Raw genomic sequence first — 20777 nt, forward strand, 5'->3', positions numbered from 1 at the left:
GCTGGAACTAGATCTGATCTTGGAAGACGACTAGAAGTTTATCATACAAAGAAGGTACTGTGCTGGCAGCAGGTAGGCGACATCTTAGAAGGAATAAGACAAAATTTCAGAGTCAGCGAAAGTCCCAAGGTGTTCCCCTAAGGGTGGGAACTTCAGCAGGGGGCAGGGAAAGTGTAGGAGATGAGGCAGCAAAGTATTGTTCAGGCCCACACTGGTGACCTCCTGAAATTCCAGACAATTCATCAAGAGCTCCCTGTGTGACCATCTCAACATTCACTTGTCCTGGGAAAACTGAGCTGACTTCGCGCCTGCACTCACAAAGCTTACTGTCTGGCAGGGCTGGCAGACACACAGATAAACTCTGCACAGTGCAGCATGGGGCCAGGGATTTGCACTGGTGAGTGGCTCTGGGTCAGTATGCACTAACTCCAAGCAGGTCATTTTCCTGGATTATGCACAAGGCAGAGGCATGACCCACAAGGCTGAATGGTAGAAGGGGTAGATCATGGAAAATCACCAACACCATAGTCTGAACTTTCACTCAAGAGGCAAAGAGATGCGTAACACAGAGATACAGCCTGGGTTTAAAGATGATTATACTAATGAAGAAGGGAGCTAAGAAATATACTGACTGGGATCACATCCCATTTGGCTGCAGATTTTTTCTCCAGTTCTGTCTTTTGGCTTCTATCTCATCTTATAACTGGGTCACATATTTCAAGGCTCATACTCTCATGACACAGAGCTTAAGAGTGCTGAGCACAGAAAACAAAAGCTTGGGATGTCCAATTTGAGCTCAAAAATTCCAGTCAAGGATTCTTTGGCCAATTCCAGAGCAAATCGACTGAAGGCTGAGAAGAAGGGAAAACACCTTCAAGGCCCTAGGTAACATCATGCCTCTAGTGCACAACCAGACGGATAAAGAGGGGCTCATCATTGATCTGTGCTGCAAACCATGGGCAGAGTTGGCTCTGGTGAACTCGCTCAAGCACAAAACTAACATAAATAACCTCCTCTGTAGCTCCAGGGGATGTGAAGTCCCAGGCCAACCCAACTGTCTCCAACAGATACTTGGCTATAAAGTCGCCTTTGGTATTACCCATTTAGGAAAAGACATTTTTCTTTTTTTTCCCCCTTCCTTTAATTATTACATGACAGATGAGTGTTCTTCCTGAAAAACTTAACTCTTAACCTACTGTAAATTCAGTTCTAATTTCAAACAGTGATATATTGCTTTGGAAGAGCACAGGGCTAGTCATGCAGCACAATTGGATGTCTCTGATTCTGAGAATTCAGTGTCACCAAGCTAAGGACTTCTTGCTGGAGAGATTCATCCCCCTCTTCCTCCTCTCCCCAGACTTACTCCAGAGGCACTAATAGAAAGGTTTCCCTTGCCTCTTCAGAGAAAAGAAGCTGTGGGGCAATCTCCTTTCACTAGACAAGCTCTAAACTCCTCTCCATATATCTAAGGTCTGGTAATTATTAGAAGGGACAACTTGTATTTATGAGCTTGTTCCTCATGGTTAAACCTAAGCAACAGAAGACAGCTTCAAACTGAAAGGATTTAGTCTGAAAGAGTAATGGATGTCAACAAAGTGAGAATATCCACAGAGTTTTAAACAGCATTATCTTACACCACAGATAAATTAAATCACATAAGTTTCTGAGTAAAATACCATATTGTTCTTCTAACCTTTGAGGATCCATTATTCTAAAAGTAGATACCATAATGATCCAAATGACAAAGTAGAATGGAAACTGTACTTTCCTGGGGGAATTTCATTCTGAAGGAATTTTCATCAGCTCAAAGTCAACTGTATTTGCATGCTTTTAAATTATTACTTTTAATTGTGGCAAAATGCACATATAATTTACCACCACAACCATTTTAAGTGTAGTTTAATAAAGACAGGCACAGTCATAAGGGTACACAACTAGCAATACCATCCATCTCCAGGGATCTTTGAATCTTGCAAAACTGAAACTCTATGCCCCACTTAACACTCCCAACTCCCCTCTCCACCCAGCCCTTGGCAACATCCATCCTTCCTCTGTTTTTGAATATTCTGGGTACCTAATAGGAACAGAATGCTACAGTATTTGCCCTTTGTGTCTGGCTCGTTTCACTTAGCATAATGTCCTCAAGGTTTATGCACTGCTTTATAGTGATAATCTTCACGTGATACGCAAATAAGCAGACTTTGCCTTTACTCTGAACTCGGATGTCAACCACGTTCATTCTACCTGGTGAAAACACTGAGCTGGCAGCTGTGTAGCAACACTGAATAAAATTATCACATCATACACTGGAAATACACATGCTCTTATTTTAAGCCTATGAGGTGTGACATGTTGCACTCAGTTTAGAAGTTAAATTGGAATAGAGCCCTGAGTTTACTTCGAAGCTGAGTAGTCTCCTAGGAGACCAAAATGGAAAGTGGGGAAATTCTGGAACAAAGCCAAGTATGTGTCACCCCCGGGAGGTGCTACTGGGCAAGGCCACCGTACCTTGACCAAGTGCACCATCGCATCTGCAAAGAACACCAGGTCCATGCCAGCGCCACGGACACTCTCATTATGGAGCTGCAGGAACAGATTCAAACGCTCTTTCAGTTGATGAAAACATTCAATTGGCTCATACACTTTGGGCATTTCGGCATCAGGCTCCTCAGATGTTTCACCTTTGGTGGGGAAGAAAATTCAATGAAGTTTCGTGAAATTGCTGGACTTCACTACTTCCCTCAACCTTTATTAATATACTCATAGCCCTAAATAATATGAAAATTATTAATATTAATAATACTGAATAATATTAATTTTCAGCAAAATGCCATATTATGCATTTTTAGGATAAAAAACAATAGGGGAAGCATTAGGACTTCTACAGTCATTGGCAGTCCTAATTCTTTCTTGTCTAGAAAGAGTCACTTTGAAATAATGTACTCGTTGAATTTAATTTGAAATCACAATTAAACATTGCATTTCAAAGATCCTTTCAGAGATACGAGCTTAATGATTAAAATGAAAGTGAAAAAAGTAGGGACTTAACATCAAAATCTCAAGGGAGGTCAAGAAATACATAATTTTTAAAATAAGAATAAAAAGGAAAAGGTCATGGCATTTTCTCGGGGAATTTGTATGATTTAGAAATTTCAGTTAATGGTAAATTTAATGGTAAAGATAGAAGGGCATTTTAGGGTATGAGAGAAAAGGCTGAGCTACAAATAGCCAAATTTCAATAGTGACAATTCTCACATAAATAATCAGAAAGCTTTGAGAAATGAAGTGCTCTGAAGTCACAAAAGGTTTTGTTTGCCTCTGGACCCCACCCCACCCCAAAGACACAGCAGTTGCTCTTGCTCCTTGAAAACCATAATCTAATTATTTACCTGTCTGAAATAGAGAAAATCAGGTAACTCAAACAAATAAATACAATAAATACAAAATAAATGTTAACTGTCTAGTAAAATCCCCTTACAGGATTTTTATGTGAATAACCTGATTTAAAATAAAATGTATTCACTTCTTTCCAACTGCATAGCCCAGCAATGAACCTTCTGCAATTATCCCTTGAAAACTTTTGACAGGTCACGCATACAGGGACTGCCCCATGGTTTCCCATCGTTTAGAAGGCATAAACAGCAGCTTTTTGAACATGCCTTTTTAAATATGCACATTAACGTAAAATCTATCCTCAGTATTAGAAGAGGTTATTTAATGAAAGAATAATATTCTTCATGAGCCTGGTTATTTCTGAAGCAAACCAATCGGAGCACAGCCTCTTTTCATGAGAAATGTACTCTGTCTCCTCTTTTCATGGAACCATAGGCTCAAAAGCTTCCCTTCACATCACTGTCTCTTTCCAACTACACTCAATGCTTTCTCACGTAATTTGAGATTTTCCTTTTTAGTTTCAACATTCAGATGGCTTGAGTAAATAATTATCTTCATTTTTGCTACCTTTCATTTGACAGTACCTATGGGCCAAAGATGCTCACACTACTCTACAGATAATGTATGTTGTTCCCCACGATGTCCAAGAGCCCCATATTTATATCCCTATTTTTATAAATGAGGAAAACAAGGTTTGAGGTTCAGAAATGCCTGGTTACAATGTGTTTAATCATCCTTGAATCTCCCTCAGACAGACTCCTACTAGTGCTGGGCACTTTCTTCCACCCTATCTTGCCTTCCCTCTGTACCTTAATATTCAAGAGAAAGAGCATAAATAGTTCATCTTTGAACTCCAAAATTATGCATTTATCCATTCACTCTATATTGACCTACTAGGCCCCTGGCTTGTTTCCATAATGTGCCAGGCAGAAAATTAACCTCTCTAAATGGAACCTTCTGTCTTTAGATCTCCCTAAAGATCTAAAGAAACCTTTGGGAGGATTTTCAAACTCTGCTTCAACAGTTTACCTGTAGCTTCCGGTGCATCCCTTAAGAAATCCACAAAATAAGCATCGATTCCATAATCCACCAAGAGTTTTTCCTCTTCGCCAAACTCCTCCTCTACCAAACTTGCTAAAGTCTTATCAAACCAGGTCACATCATCAGACACGGTGAAACGATCCGCTATCACACGTTTACATTCGTGCTTCCACAGCTTGAACAGCTCCTGTTGAGGCATGATCAAGACGTGTCATGTCCCTACCAGGCCATACCAGGGAATTCAAGTTGAGATACAATGCAGAGCGAAATCTTTTCTTGATTTAAGATGCAACACTTTAAAAAGTTAGGGTTAAGATATGACTATTTCACTTCAAATTACTCTCATTCAGGTATGATAAATGGAAAGCAGAGTTTATACTTTTGTAGTCTCTAAGTTAAAAAGAAAACATCCCTATACAAAAGTATTACAAATCACTCTGATCAACCAACAAACTGATACACAATGAAGAGGGCTTAAGTTTATGATAAATTAGTCTTTGGGATAAGATACCTTCATTCATGTGGCCAAAATACAGTATAAAATACAATTTATGAACAATTTTCTTGTGTACAACTGACCTATTACAATGGCACATTTAGTTAACACAAGTGAAGAAAATTTGTTGCAGAAAATCTGGGTTATCTGAACAAAGGAATCACCTAATACAGATAATCCAGGGCCCAAAAGTTAATTGAAAGTTGAAGAAATTAGTTGTACAAGTTTTCCATCCCTAGCGAAAAATAACAAATATTTGTGTATGCTCATTATTTGATTTAAAAGACTAGTAGAGCCAGGCATGGTGGAACATACTGTGATCCCAGTGGCCAAGGAGGCTGAGATAGGAGGATCTCAAGTTCAAAGCCAGCCTCAGCAATGGCAAGGCACCAAGCAACTCAGTAAGACCCTGTCTCTAAATAAAATACAAAATAGGGCTGGGGATGTGGCTCAGTGGTTGAATGCCCCTGAGTTCAATTCCAGGTACCAAAAAAAAAAGGCTAGTGGATATTATTTACCTTGGTAACATTTTGCAGATTAGAAGGTTTTATCAATAATGATAAAATGCTATTTGGTTAGCAGAACAAAGTCTATTAAATTATATTCAGTGATGCAGTTAAGACAAAAGTTCACAATACCAATTGCTGAAATTGTTTTAGCTGACTGAAAATAAGCACCAAAAATGGTTATCAGATACAGCAGTCCTTGTGGAACTGCATTCCACAACTCCATTAACTTGTCTATAACTATGGGGGAAAAAAAATCAACATGTTCACTGTTGCTAAACTGACTCTCAATTCTCTTGTTGAAAGGATTATGAGTTTTCCCAAAAAATATCTAGTCTTCAAGAGTTAGCAAGTGTGATTACCTATTTGCAAGCATCTGGGACAGAATTGAGAGTTTTTTTTAACAGTCAACACAGAGTGCTTAATGATAGTATTTTCGATAATTCGACTCTGTATTTATGGAGGGGAGTCCCCTAAATCCCACTTACTTAATTTACTTCCTTGGCTCCAGAAAGGCTGGAAGAGAGTCCAACCCTGCCTTTGCCTGTGGACAGAGCCTCACTTTGGGGAAAAAGCACACAGGATTTTTACGTAGCGCTCTTAGTTTGAAGGAAAGCCCTATAGCACTGGGAACCGTCAGATTCAAGTGCATGTACATACACTCATTTTTGTATTAAATGAATTTTCAACTCTGCTGCCTATTTTCAATTTTACCAACATGCACAGTTCTTTTAGTACATCTATTACAAGGAGGAAAGCTCATGGGTGATTAACAACAAAATGGTTTCTTTTCACTCTGAATGTTTATTTATAAGGATAATTACTTTTTAAAGTTAAAATGTCAAGCTTAAAATATGAAGACTGTTATAGGGTAAAATCAATAATGATTATTTCCATTATGTAGTTTAAAAAAAAAGACTTAGGATGGGAAAAAATTCAATTGTTTCTTTTATTTCAATCACCAGAAAACAATCGTGTATACTATTTCCATAAACACAAACCTAATTAGTTGGAACTTTTAACTGAAGTTTTCTGACATATTTACCTTTTTCCTTATTCATGTTAGTTGAAAAACAGTGAAGAAATGAATATGCATGCTAAATGATCCAAAATATTTTCATACAAATTAAATTAATAAACATATTTAGGATGTATGATAAATAGCAGTGTTATCTGCTTTCCTTTCTTCAGTGTCACTTACAGCTGGTTCTCTAATGACCTCTGAAGTAGTGTTGAGCATTCCTTGCCAGATCCTAGAAAGATCTCGGAGGTTAAACACATAATGGAATTTGGCTGGAGTGGGGAGCATTTTAACCTTGGTCATTTGCCACAGTCGACGTGTCAGGGGCACCAGTTTCATCACTGAATCTCTCACTTCCTCTGAGAAACCCCTCTGGGTGCAGTAGTGGCCTACCCCAATGACTCCTGAAAGGGAAATCATAATGTTTTGACAGATCATTTAAAGAAACCCAATTAAAATGAAAAACACTATAATGTAGTTTTGCACAAATATCATGATGCACTTTAATAGATGCCTGTATATTAAAGAAGATGTTAATTGTTGATCTGTTGCTTTTTAAAATACACACACACACACACACACACAAATACAGGTTTAAGTCAGTCAGCATTCAAAATACTGAAGAGTTGATCAATAAATACTGCTGAGGGGCTGGGGATGTAGCTCAGGGGTAGAGCATTTGCAAAGCAAATACAGGACCCTGAGCTTGATCACCAGCACAGAAGGAAGGAGGAGAGAAGGCAGGCAGGCAGACGGACTGCTGAAACCTCTGGCTGTGCTAATTCAACATTATTAAATAAGTGACAATGATAAATAGGAAGATGGAAAGAGACCCTCATCGTTATACAGAATACATGTATGATGTTGTGAGGAGAAAAAAAAAGAGGTGTGTCACAATAGATTGGGTAGAGAGATGTGATGGGAGGGGAGGGGAGGGGAAGGGGGGATAGGAAGGGCAGCAGAATAAAATAGACATTATTATGGCTGTATGTATATAGGTGACTGCATGACCAATGTGATTCTGCAACCTGTACAATCAGAAAAATGAGAAATTATACCCCATTTGATTCTAATGTATGAATTGTCAAGATCATTGTACTGTCATGTGTAACTAATAAAAAAATAAAAAATAATTAATTAATTTTTTAAAAAAAGATTTATAAAAACATCTCCATAAGTCCTCTAAGACATCTCCATCCTATTGTTCCCTTGCATTATAAAATGTATCAACTGACTTTATGTGAAAATTTTCCAGGCAATAAAGAATAACTAAAAGTGATAGCAGTCATACTTCCTAATCTACTCTACTTTTCCCAAATTCAGATAATTCAGATATCATTTGGTTTCCAAACCTTGCTCACTGCTGTGAATGAAGGCAGCACACTGCCACAGTCTATAGCCTGGGGTGCTAACATGACATTTCACTCTGCCAGAAATTAATTAGGATGATCTTAATGAGTTTTTTCTCAACAGCAGTTTCAGAAATCGTAAATTAATACCTAATGGGGAGGTGTTTAGATCTTTACACCCTTTTTCTGTAAAGAATAATTCCAAAATCAGTCACAAATATGTTTTCATTACTCAGTTAAATGTGTTTGGATATGTATTGGGCTAGTGGTTCCTCAATTAAATTATCTCTGAAGCACTACATATTTAAGTAATAATTGATTATAACTCTGCCATTTTCTCTGATGATCAGACTAGGGCTCTTATTGCTCTGTGTATCATTATTTATTTTGGCAAACTGGATTGGTTAAAGTATCAGCTACAAGTACAGTTAATATGGAATTACAACAGCCAGACCTTTCAGAAGGAAACCATCTCATCTCCATGTTCTTTTAATGTTTCACTCCTTGCTTAAGAAGCTGGCAACAGTTAAGTTAAAAATAAAAAATAAATAAACCAAATAGAAAAGATCTCCTGAGGCATCCAGTTCAGTACATATCTATAAGGCTTCTCTAAGTTATAGAATCCACTTTGTTCCATTAGCTGTCATACTTTCTCATTAGTAGCCTAAAAAAAGACAACTTTCAATATTAAAATATCCCAGCTCCTTGACTTTTAAACATATCTATAACAAATGTGAAAAAACAAAACATGACCGGAAAGTGGTTGGGCTCTATAGCAAGGATTCACCCAGTGCCACCTCCCTGGGTGCATATTTTCTTATAGAAACATAATCCTCCCTCCCCAGGACCCAATGACACTCATTTTACCAAAGATCTTGTCCATGGACGCCTCCGAGGGCAGCGTGCAGTTGAATATGGAGAACTGCCTCTTGAGTCTCTGGGGTATATCATTGCGTCCACCCCCAGGATGGATCATGGCTGCCAAGAACTGGACGTCTGCAATACTGATAAATTCCCCAGGCTTCTCTAAGTTATAAAATCCATTTTGTTCCATTAGCTGACGTACTATCTCATTAGTAACCTAAAAGAGACAACTTTCAATATTAAAATGTCTCAGCTCCTTGACTTTTTCCAAAGGACAGAGTTTACTGGAACTCAGGAATTGCATGTTGAAAAGGAAGAAAAACACTTACTCATCCAAGAATAAAGAATAGTGCTGAATTAAAGAAACAAAATGCACAATAGGATCCATATACCTGATCTCCCCACTCATTGATTATTGGCATATTCACATCATCGATGAAAATAGTCATCTTCTTTCCCGCAGGAGGGCCATACGTGGTACCCATGCGTTTGTCCACATAGCTCTCTATGGTCCTCTGTCAACAAGAAAGCCAGCAGAAGCATCTGTGAGAGTCTCCCTGAGACATGGCCAATTACCAAAACCTGAAAACCTTTGAAATGTCAGAAATTACTTAGAAAAAGTCAAAATTTCCCCGTTAATATTGTCAAACAAGTCTTAAAGTATCTAAATTATTTGGCATAATGTTCACAACCTTTGGAAACCTGGTTTAAAGAGTAAGTAAATACTAATCAATATAAATTTTGAATGAGATGAGATTCTTCTATCCATTTATTTATTTTTTTATTTGTCAATAGATCTTTATTTTATTTATTTATATGCAGTGCTGAGAAGAGAACCCAGGGTCTCTCACACATGTGGGGCAAGTTCACTACCACTGAGCTACAACCCCAACCGTCTTCTTTCCATTTATAAGGATTTATTTTTCTCTTACTATACCTATGTTAATGACATGTAACCCCCATTACTCGAAGGCCACAATCCTGCAAAAAGTTTCCCCATGATCAGAGATACTGTTGAACAGAACTGCACAGCCTATCATGGCCAGAAGCCTGCTCTCTTCACTGAGAAGGAACCAATTGGCTTCTCCATGTAGCCAGAAATGACACAGATCCACTGCTCTGGGGCAGAGGCAATGACATTGTATCACTTCTCACGCCCCAACCCAACATGGAGCACAAAGCCCTCTCCTTGCTAATCTATGATAAGGAAGGAGAGTGCTCTGTGCTCTGTAAGAAGCAATGTGGGAAAGAATTAAAACTGATTGAAAGGGACATGTGAAGGGGTAACTAGTTTGTAGGAGAAGGACCTCAGACTTTTATATTTTCACTTCCATGGTACTACAACGTAGTTTGGAAATCAATCAGAATATATTAACTGAGTAATCAGAGTCCAGCACAGAAAAGAGAACAGAAAGGACATCAAAGTTCTCAGACTCTAGAAGCTCAAAATCTTAAAATCCTTATGTCATTCTTACCACTGTGAAATCTACTCATGCATTTTTAATGTTCTTTTAAATATTTTTTAATTGTCAATGGGCCTTTATTTTATTTATTTATGTGTGTGTGCTGAGGATCGAACCCAGTGCCTCAACATGCTAGGCAAGTGCTCTATCACTGAGCCACAACCGCAGCCCTCACGCATGGTTTTAAATCAGGTTAGAGATGATATAGAAATAGAGGAGGAAGCAGTGGTATATTGAGATGAAGTGAATTTTTCCACTCCTATCCAAAAGTTTTATTTCATGATAAAGAATAAACCAGTTAAAAATGACTTGTAACAAGATACGACCACAAAATTCACCAAGATATAAGCAAATCCCTCTATATCTATCTTTGGGAATCTTCACAGTAATAGCAAATTGTAAGCTTCCACCATTATTTTAATGAATAATAGCAAGAGCTGTGAACATTTTTCATCATTTTTAATAGAAAGATATGTAAATATATCACAACTCATTCAATTACAAAACAAATCTCCCATGAAATAGCACAATAGCAAAAAGAATTTCATATTCCCCTGACATAGAAACACACTGTTTAATGTACTCAGCTAAATTTAGCTCTGTTTTTCAATGAATTTAAATGCATAAGGCAATTAATAATCTCCTGACAACCTCCTATGGCAAACCAGAGCCTTCCAGGCATTTCCATGTCTATTAATGAGAACTCTCTGGCATGTGAAGATTTTGTCTTGTGGGTGCCCGCTGTGAGCTAAAAAGCCACAGGTGCAATAATTAGGAAAATACAGAGTAATACCCTCATACTGGCATACTTTCTTCCCCTTTATTATGATCCTAATTCCTTTGAAATGACAGGAAATGACTAGTAAGATGTATACACACACACACACACACACACACACAGAGGATATCTCTTTGTATATAAAGAGAAAACCTAACAATGGGGCTGGGGTTTTGGCTCAGCAGTAGAGCACTTGCCTAGCACGTGCAAGGCCCTGGGTTCAGTCCTGAGCACCACTTAATAATAAATAAATAAAATAAAGGTATTGTGTCCAACTACAACTAAAAAATAAAAAATTAAAAAATTAAAAGAGAGAGAGAAAAGCTAACAAAAATAAAAGCAAGAGAAAAGTGGAGTAGCTTGTGAGACTAGAAGTTGCAGCTTCTTTCTGTTTTGGGAATTGTTGTCCATTCTGTGATTACCTAATGAACTCTGAGGTCTGGTGAGACCTCTTGAAGGCCTGAAACACATGATTACGTGTTCTAATGGAGGTGTTCAGAATATCGTATGGTTGGACTGGTAGCTCCAAATGGACTTCCAAACTTGGCTGTCCCATAGAATGACAAAAATCAGCACCTCCAAATGTGAACTCCTCTTACCCACCACATCTGCACCTCCAGGTTGCTCAGCTCAGGTTGGCACCAACAGCCCAGGTGTCCAGTCCAAACATTCCACATGTAACATTGCTAAATTCTTTCTAGTATGATGTTGATGTTGGTTTTCAAAGTTATGATGTTGATGTTGGTTTTCAAAGTATCTCCTTGTGTCCAAACTTTTTTCAATTATGTGTCTTTCTCACAGAAAGCCTCTTAAAATTGGCATCCCTATTACCAACTATAGATATGTCTTGCTAAGTTAGACAAGATATCTATATCATGCAACTTATAATGTTATCTAGAATTTTCTGCCTCCCCAAATAAATCATTGTTATGATTTGAAAATGGGTAGTATTTCCCAATGTTCCATATGTCAAATGCTTGGCTCACAGTGACACTGTGGGGACATGCTGTGGAAGCTTAAGGGGTGGAGCCTAGTGGGAGGCCCATATGCCATAGTCACTGGGCCCTTGGAGGGAATTTGGGGACCTCGGTTTCTCAGTCTCTATCTACTTGCTAAGTCATGATATAAGTAGTCTGTTTCCTCACATACTATAACCCAAAACCCAAAGCATGGGGCCACCCAATCTTGTACTGGCACCTCCAGAACCACTAGTTTAAAATAATAATAATAATAATAATAATAATAATAATAATAATAATAATAATTTCATTGTCTCAGGTATTTCATTATAATGACACAGATTAATACAATCCATCTAAATAATTACCGAGGACCTTTATAGTATTCTACTACCCACATTCTTCCCAGTCTCTTTGATGCATTGTTTTGGCAGTATGAACCAATATGCAGTTAACAAAACCAAGTAAGTACATTTGTTTATTTGATTACTATTTTTCTATCTTACTCTCTCACAGCCGCAGGGCCTAGAGGTGTCTGGTACTATGTGCATGTCATAAATATTTGATCCATAGTAAATAAACACAAGGAGCCCAGAGTCCTCTTAGACTTTTCTTTCTTTCCTGGCTTCTCCTCCAACAACATCCACTCAACCAACCACAAGTCCCATCTGTTCCACTTCCTAACCCAAAGCAATAGCAGCTGTGTTCTATTTGTGCTCCCTCTTCTATTACCTTGGTCCAGCCCAACCTCCCTCTTGAGGAATCACTGCAACGGATTCCTCTCAGTTCTGAGTGCTGCCATCTCCCTGCCAACTTGTTCTCCACTCTGCAGCCAGAATAAACTTCCTAAAGGGCACTGGAACCCTCCCGGGGTTTCCCATTCTTGACTCTGAAGGAACACCAGATGCCAGTGGCTTACCTCTCCAGTCTTGTTTCTAGGGAGTCCTTCCTCATCTCTTTGTACTGGTCCCTCTAGGTCTTAATTGATTTCTACTCAGTTAAAAATAAAATGCACACCATGAAATGGTGCTCACCCCCTAGGCTGGTTTACAGTGTTCATTCTGGGAACCTCACTATGCATGCCTACAGTAGCCATTTCTCAACCAGAAAAAACCTCTTAGGATGAGCATCAGCCAAACACACTTTGTGAAATATTGTCGTAGATGAACGTACTTCCCCATCACTTCCTTCAACCCAGCTTTTGATATTTTAAAAATTGAAATTTATAACAGAAGACTGGACTATGGTCAATCTACGCTTCCATGAACCTGAAGAATCATGGCCAGCACAGCATCACCTCATGCAATCTAGAGACTAAACGAGGTTCTGCTCTCCTTGTCTGTCTCCACATACATGGGGTACCAACACCACCGCCAACTGGGATGGTGGTATTTTAAGAAGTAAAAGCTAGGCAGTTAAAAAGCCAAGTAGCTTTACGAATGGAAGTGAGGAAAGTTCCCATCTTTTGCTCAAAGCTAGGAGTTCAAAACCTAGAACCAATTCAGTTTTCTGAATTAATTTCTTAATAGACTATTCAGTCTTTATAATTCTTAAAAATTCATAAAACTCCCATAAAACAATTGCCAGCTCTTTCACTGACCTCATTTCTATGATCCTCTAAAGAAATAAATACCATTATCCTCTGGGCTTTATGGTCCTCAGAAGATGAGGCACATGGCCCATCAGTTAAGCTTGCACATGAGTCTATTCCCCTAACCAGACACTGGGGAAAGCACGACCCTGTGAGGGGTGTGGGCAGAGCCTCTCACAGTTGAAGAGACTGTGCTCTGCCCAGGCTCCTGGACTCACCACTCACACACTGTCTCCAAGCAGGGCACAGCACAACACCTGCACAACCTGGTGGCCTTTCCTAGCAGCTCTGCCTGGGTCTAAAGTTGGGAAATCAAAAGGTTAAACTGCTTCTCCCTCTTATTAGCTTCATGATTTCATGTTTCATGATATTTCTGAATCAGAGCCCAGAAGTAACAGTGTATATAAAGCTATGTAAATCATACAGACATGTACAGGTACATACAACAGAGCATTATACAGAAATGATATATGAGAAAGGTCTTGGTAAGCTTGATACATTACAAAAAAAATAAAGGCATTTTATTATTGCTATGTGAAACTCTATATACAAGGACCTAAGTCATTTTTCATAAATATTATATACAATTAAAGTGAAATGTAAAGCATACTTAATTTTAGGTTTCCATGTATGTACTATTAGCTAAAGGATAAAAATGGGGAGATTCTGCTCTTTATTTAAGAATCTACTACCTAAATAATAACTTCCGGCTTTATTGTAACTCACTGAAACCAAATGAAAACCACCTTACATTAGTAAAGTTTAAAATGCTCAATAGTGATTTTGAAATGTAAGATCTGACTTTAAAAAATAATATAAGAATATCTTAATGCATGGCCAGAAGCTTAAAATAAGTACATTAAGTGGCAAGACAGCCTTTTGGAGACTAACATGGATAGAGAACAGCCCCTGGGAGCAGGCCCCAGGGAAAACACAGCAGAGCAAATGGGGACCTGGTTTTTGGCTTCGTTTCCCCCACCAGCCAGTGACTGAATTCAGAGAGTACCTGACTCTCCCTGCCGCAGTGCATTAATAGGAACAGTAACACTGACGTTTTAAGAGAGCTTTACCATGAAAAAATACTTTCACATATTATCTGTTAGGATTCTCCTCTGCAATCTAGTCTTCAAATTGTGCTCTGAAGAGCCAAAAGGATTCCTATAACCACAGGGACCCCTGCAGGAAGCAAAGATATTGAAAGGGGCTTTAGGAGCCCAGCACCAGTTTCACCAAAGCCAATCCATGGTTACCTGCTTATAGATTAATATTTTGCATAAAATATCCTTTGAAAGAATGGTTCTAATTCCAGGAAAAAAAAAAACCTGGAATTTTCTTCCAGGCTCTATGAGTCTCATTTTTAAAAACTCAAAATGCATGGCTATGCAACCATTTGTAAGCTGGTTGTTGTATTCAAGATGTTAGGTTAGTTTTCAGAAGAAATCAATCTTCTCAGAAATTCTCTTGAGTAACTTTCACTTTCATTATTTTACTTTTCTGTGTTGTTTAAATTTCTAAAGGTACCTACGACTTACTTTCAAAAATAGAAAACAAATAATTAAAACAATATTAGTTTTGCAAAAAAAAAAAAGAGTCATCTCTCTCTTTAAAAAAATTAAAAATAAAAATAAATTATCTTAGGCAAAAGGGAATTCAGGGTGACTATAGTTTGTTGTTTTTCTTTGTTTTGTATTTTGGTTTTTCTTGTTTTGTTTTCTGTCCTAACAAGACACTTTTAATAATGACAGAGAATGCTATTATTCATCTGAGACAGTAGAAGTAAATTGAACAAAGAGGCACACACAGCTCTCCCATGGAAAATAGATGTGAAAACGACACTGTGGTAAAAACGGAGTGAAAACAACCTTGCAAGTGACTCACAGGGGTCCTTGCTTGGATAGCTGCCATGGTGACCGAGGAGGGACCGCAGTATCTGTTTTCTCATCTACAACTTCCATCTGGTTGAGCTCCAGATAAGTGGGAGACAGAGACAAATTCTCTACTCCATCAGCCCTGTTTAGTATGAATGACTGAAAATTATAGAGAGAAAGTTAATTACAGCAGTTTGGCTAATTGAAAGCTTTCTAAAACTAATGAGTCTCGCTTAATAGAGAGCTTGAAGCTCAGCAGTCAGAATGGGCTCAGGCACTGCACAGCAGATGAGATGATTCTGAGCAGGAAAAGAAAGAGTGGTGCTCCTACTCCACCAAACACCCAGGACCGGAGGGACAGGGTCTTCATGGTTGAGGTGCTAAGGAACCTAATGAGATGGATTCTGTTTGCAAAGCCTGCTTTACTATCCCTCTAATCACACCTAGAAATTTACTGTATGGTTTATTAACTTGTATGCCAAATAATAAAGAGGTTCTCTGGATAACGTGGCAATTTCTAAGAAACTAATACCTCAGGGACACAGACCACGAATCTTCCCTACTTTATAGTGGTAACACCAGAGTTGGCACAAAAACACAGTGAGTAGGCCTCATCCGATGGTAAAGACTTCAGCTGTTCTGGCTCCTGGGAAAGAATCTTCAAACCTTGGAGAGAACCTTGGAATTTGCTGAATAATAGGAATATCTTTGTTCTTCAAACAAACTCCTCACACAGTGAAAAAACTATGTAAGCCCTCAAATTTTGAGCTGGACAGACCAACCATGGGATTACAAGGTTGGGATTTTAAGCCACGTGTCAATTGAACTGGGAGGGAAGGGGACTTGAAATTTGAACTCAATCATGGGGCCAGTTATTCAATCAAGCATGCCCCCGTAATGAGACCCCAATAAAAACTCAGGACAAGGAAGTTCTAGTGAACTTCTTTCATGGTTGATGATATACATGATGTGCCCAGAAGGTAATGCATCCTGAGGACAAGGAAGGCTTGCATTTGAGACCTTCTTAAACTTTGCCTTATAAACCTTTTCCTTTGGCTCTATTGATATTTAGTCTTTATATTTAACAACAAAAAAAAAACTGTAAGAATAGTGCTTTCCTAAGTTCTGTAAGTCATGCTAGTAAATTATCAACACTGAAGGTGTCATGGGACAACCAAACAAGTAGATACTTGGGCAGAAGTCTGGGTGGCCTGGGAGCCCCTGAGCTTGTGGCTGGTGTCTGCAGTAGAGCAGTCTTGGAAGAGTCTATGCCCTTAACCCCTGAGGTCTGCACTAACTCTGGATAGTTGCTATCAAATTTATTTTGTAGGCTTAAAGATTTACTACAGTCTCAGAAGTGTTAATAGCTAGATAATTACATTACATGATGAAAAAGATCACATTTTGATTTTTTAAAACTTCATCCTTAAATAAGGTTATAATTATAGCCTTTAAACAGAGTATTGTCCTAAAGTAAAGCTAACAAAAGTTCTTTAAATGTAAAGCAGTATCAATAAAATATGTACTCGGTAGCACCTTGCCAGCCTAGGATAATTTAATGTGCTGCTCCCCAAACACAACAATACCACTGCCAAGTCTATAACTCAGGGTTGACCTTTCAAACAGACCTTCCCACTGAGACTCTGTATAAATGGTATTCATTTGATAGAAGGCTAGCCAGTACTGGAAACTCCCATCTCCAGCAGAAGAGTATGATGAAGTTGACAGTCTAATTTAGAAATTTAATCAATGGTCTCAGTGTATTGGCACTCTGCTGTCACCAATTGAATTAAGTGATGGAAAGTCATGATTTAGCCATGCCCTTAACAATTTTCATTGCTCTGATATTTTCATTGCAGTAACTAAAGAACAACAAAGTTCATCAAAAGCAAGGTTCTTTAAGTTTGGATTCCCCTAAATATTCCCTTTCTATGTGTAATTTGTGAAGCCTGTCTTTGTGATAACATATTAATATTCTTACAAAAATATGTGTGATAGTTTGCAAATGATTAAAGCAGAAGCTGACTTTCAGAACTTCCTCCCTAGTTTCAATAAAATCTTATATAATTTTAGACCAGGATAAAAATTTAAAAAAAAAAAAAAAGTCAGACAATGCAAACCCAGGTCAGTCCTAGCAGTTTCTGTCACTCCTATGATATGATATGATATGATATATGATATACAATATGATGGATAACATTTCATCTGCTAAAATTCTAAAATACCTTGTTGGAATTGACTATGGAAACCATGGTAGGATGTTAAGTCAGGTAATAACAAAACAAAAGTATCAATTTAGGAAACAGAGTTTGGGAGAATGGAAGAGAATTAGACTTGAACCAAAACAACTCAGGATTCCTCCATGCTGATGCCCTGGGGTGGATTATGGAGAATTAGATTTTGTAGAGGTGAACAGCGAACATGAAGAAAAATGAAGAACTGTATAAAGCATTTCTTCAGGTAAACTTACAGCCTTGGATTCAAGAAAGATTCATCAAAGATGTCTATGAATCTAAAGGCTAGAAAAATAGTAATAAACCTAGAAAAGCAGATTCTAGAGAGAGGAAGTAGGTTTATGTGGGAAGAATAAATGGCATATTCTTCGTTTGGGGATTTTTCATTTTCACAGGCTTTTCTACATTGGTATTATAAACAGTATTGAGGACTATGGCAAATTATATAAACTCTATTTCTCCACAATGTAAGATTAGATATTACAATCTAGCTAGAGAATAGTTTTATTGCACTGAATGATAGAGATGATGGAAGACATATATAGGGGATATATATGCCGATGAAAATTCAGATGAGGTTCAGTGAGCACAGGCAGAAGAGCAGATCTGAGCCTCCAAAACTCATTACAGATGTAATACAAGAGAGCCAGTACCTGGAACATCAGTGGAGTGGTGGCAGAAGAAAAGTTCAGACTCTTGATCATATGACTTTCAGGATCATATTTTGACATAAATCCTTTGATTATGACAGTCTTGGCTGTTCCTTGTTCACCAATTAATAGTACAGCCTAAAACAAAAGGAGTTGAGAAAGAAGTGAAAGGAAATAAAAGGATGATTATGGGTTAAATCGAGTCCCCGCCCCGATCCTCAAAATTCACATGTAGAAGCCTTCATCTCCTATGTCCCAGAATATGACCATATCTGGAGATAGAGACTCTCAAGAGGTGTCTCAGATGACATGGCAAAATGAGGATGTTAGAGTGGCCTACTCCAATCCAATGAGTGTCCTCACAAGAAGAGGCCATGTGGACACATAAAGCAGTGGACACATGCACACAGAAAGTCATGGGAATACACAGAGAAAGTGCCATCTGCAAGCCAAGGAGAGAGGTCTCTGAGAAACCAATCCTGCCAACACCTTGATCCCACACTTCCAGTCTCCAGAAAAGTGAGAAAAACTGTTGTTGTCTAAGACGCCCAGGCCTTGCTGTTTTGTTACAGCAACCCCAAGGTCAACAATCAAAAAGGAAGGATTTCTCTTTGGAAAAAAAAAATAAGTCGAAATTCACTTTCTCTCAACTAATACATGAGAAATGATTATGAACTAGGACTATTTAACTCTAATATTGTCCTGGGAAATAATAAAAGGTGTTCACTCATTTACACAATATTTTCATTTATTCTAAACAGTAAAGAAACTGTAAAGAAATAATAATAAAAAAAGAGACAGAGAGACAAGGTGCAGAGGCAGGGAAGGTGGCAGAGTGGCCCTTTGTCCAAGTTTATTTATGCCAATTGCTTACATTAGGTCATTAGTACCATAACCACATTGTTGTTTAGAGTCTCAGGAAGATTACTTATTCTGCAGTTACATTTCACAGTTACAATATGCAATGTCAGGAGCTTTGTGAAGTTCTCAAGAAGGTCCATTGTCTGAAGTTACTGTTAGGCAGGCAATTCCAGGAGCACCAGAGCTTGGTGAAACATTGTAGTTACCAAGCAAGCAAGTTCCTTTATTCCCAGGAGTTATGTGCCTAAGATTAAGGTCCAAGCTGATAAGACTCTAGCATGGAGGGCATTCCTATGCCTTTGCACAGAAACTTTCCTGGCACAAAGCATGCCACGGCCATGAAGTCATCAGGACCCCAATCCCAAACACAGAACCCCTACAAGAAACCATTCTAAAAGTAAATTCAGGCCAGGAGTGGTAATGCATGCCTGTAATCCCAGCGGTTGGGAGAGGATCTCGAGTTCAAAGCCAGCCTCAGCAATGGCAAGGTGCTAAGCAATTCAGTGAGACCCTGTCCCTAAATAAAATACAAAATAGGGCAGGGATGTGGCTCAGTGGTTGAGTGCCCCTGAGTTCAGTCCTGAGGAACCAAAAAGAAAAAGTAAATGAAGGATGCTTTAAGTTTTCAAGGGACCTTTTAAAAAATATGCTATTTTGATGAAAAATAATTATGAACTAGGACTATTTTTTTAAACAAAAGTTGAAAAGCCATACCTTGCCCTGTTTAGCAATGGTTTTAATTAGAAAGTCAGTCCTCACGTTGTCAACATTTGGCACCAGGATGGAGCCATACTCTGGGGTAGTATCAGACGGATACACATATTCCTGGGTACGTGTGTTCCAGTGCATCCAGGTACCTGAGGTGAACAGAGAATGGTCACATTTTTCTAATAGTAATTTAACTCCTACCTGAAATTAGCAGACACCCTTGAACTCTCATGAGGACATCTTCTAAATACTCCCCATAAGATAAAGATCATTAAGATCAGAGATATCATACAAGTAATAGTTAGCTTAGTCAAAACTCCCATGGAACTATATACCAAAGTGGTAATGTTAGCAACTATCTTAAAATCCTCTTTTACAAAATATATAGGTTTTCAAGAAAACAGTATGTAGAAATTCAAATCAGAGAGTGCATGTGCCTGAAATCATTAATCATCTTAAAATGTCAGATCTCACTAGCTTTTATTAGGCAAAAGATCCTAGGATGCTATGTATATACATACATATAAAAGACATAATTGTATAAAAATATGTCCTTCATCTATACATATACGCATGTGTAAATAATCTTAAAACATATATAAATATGAACACCCATACTGAGTTAGAAACATTCTTCAGCCTTTGTGATTTTGACATAAATTGCTGATTATGCTGAGCGAATGGTTGAAATGGATCTGCTTGGGAGATCTTTGCAATTTTCCTTATTAAAAGTTCAGCGCGGAAATGTGCATTTAGAACACTAAGCAAACCTTTTTTAAGAGAAACAATAATGCGCCTTCTTTGCACATGAACCTTTCCATCTTAACTTTACTGCGGAGGGTTTCATTCCTGCTTTTAAAATATTTGGCAAGCTGCTCTTGATAAGCTGGAGCTCACCATCCGGCGCCACGTAGTAGTCGAACATGCCGTCGCCGGGGCCCTCGGGCGGCAGCGGCAGCGCGGGCGGCCGGGCGCGCAGCCAGAGCTCCAGCCTG

General features: G+C 38.4%; 1 protein-coding gene across 4 annotated transcripts in view; it reads right to left on the bottom strand.

Annotated features, from left to right (window-relative positions):
- Dnah5 (dynein axonemal heavy chain 5) overlaps positions 1-20777 on the bottom strand; it is a 282316-nt gene that overhangs the window by 87425 nt on the left and 174114 nt on the right. For all 4 annotated transcript variants that reach the window (XM_048814008.1, XM_048814007.1, XM_048814009.1 and 1 more), the window contains 8 exons: positions 20680-20774; positions 19789-19931; positions 18217-18351; positions 9063-9185; positions 8674-8887; positions 6638-6861; positions 4423-4621; positions 2509-2681 (listed from right to left, as the gene is read on the bottom strand). In XM_048814008.1, coding sequence (XP_048669965.1) covers positions 2509-2681; positions 4423-4621; positions 6638-6861; positions 8674-8887; positions 9063-9185; positions 18217-18351; positions 19789-19931; positions 20680-20774 — 1306 coding nt within the window. The remainder of the gene's footprint in view (positions 1-2508; positions 2682-4422; positions 4622-6637; positions 6862-8673; positions 8888-9062; positions 9186-18216; positions 18352-19788; positions 19932-20679; positions 20775-20777) is intronic.

The sequence above is a fragment of the Marmota marmota genome, unplaced genomic scaffold (genome assembly GCF_001458135.2).
Source record: "Marmota marmota marmota unplaced genomic scaffold, marMar, whole genome shotgun sequence".
NCBI lineage: Eukaryota > Metazoa > Chordata > Mammalia > Rodentia > Sciuridae > Marmota > Marmota marmota.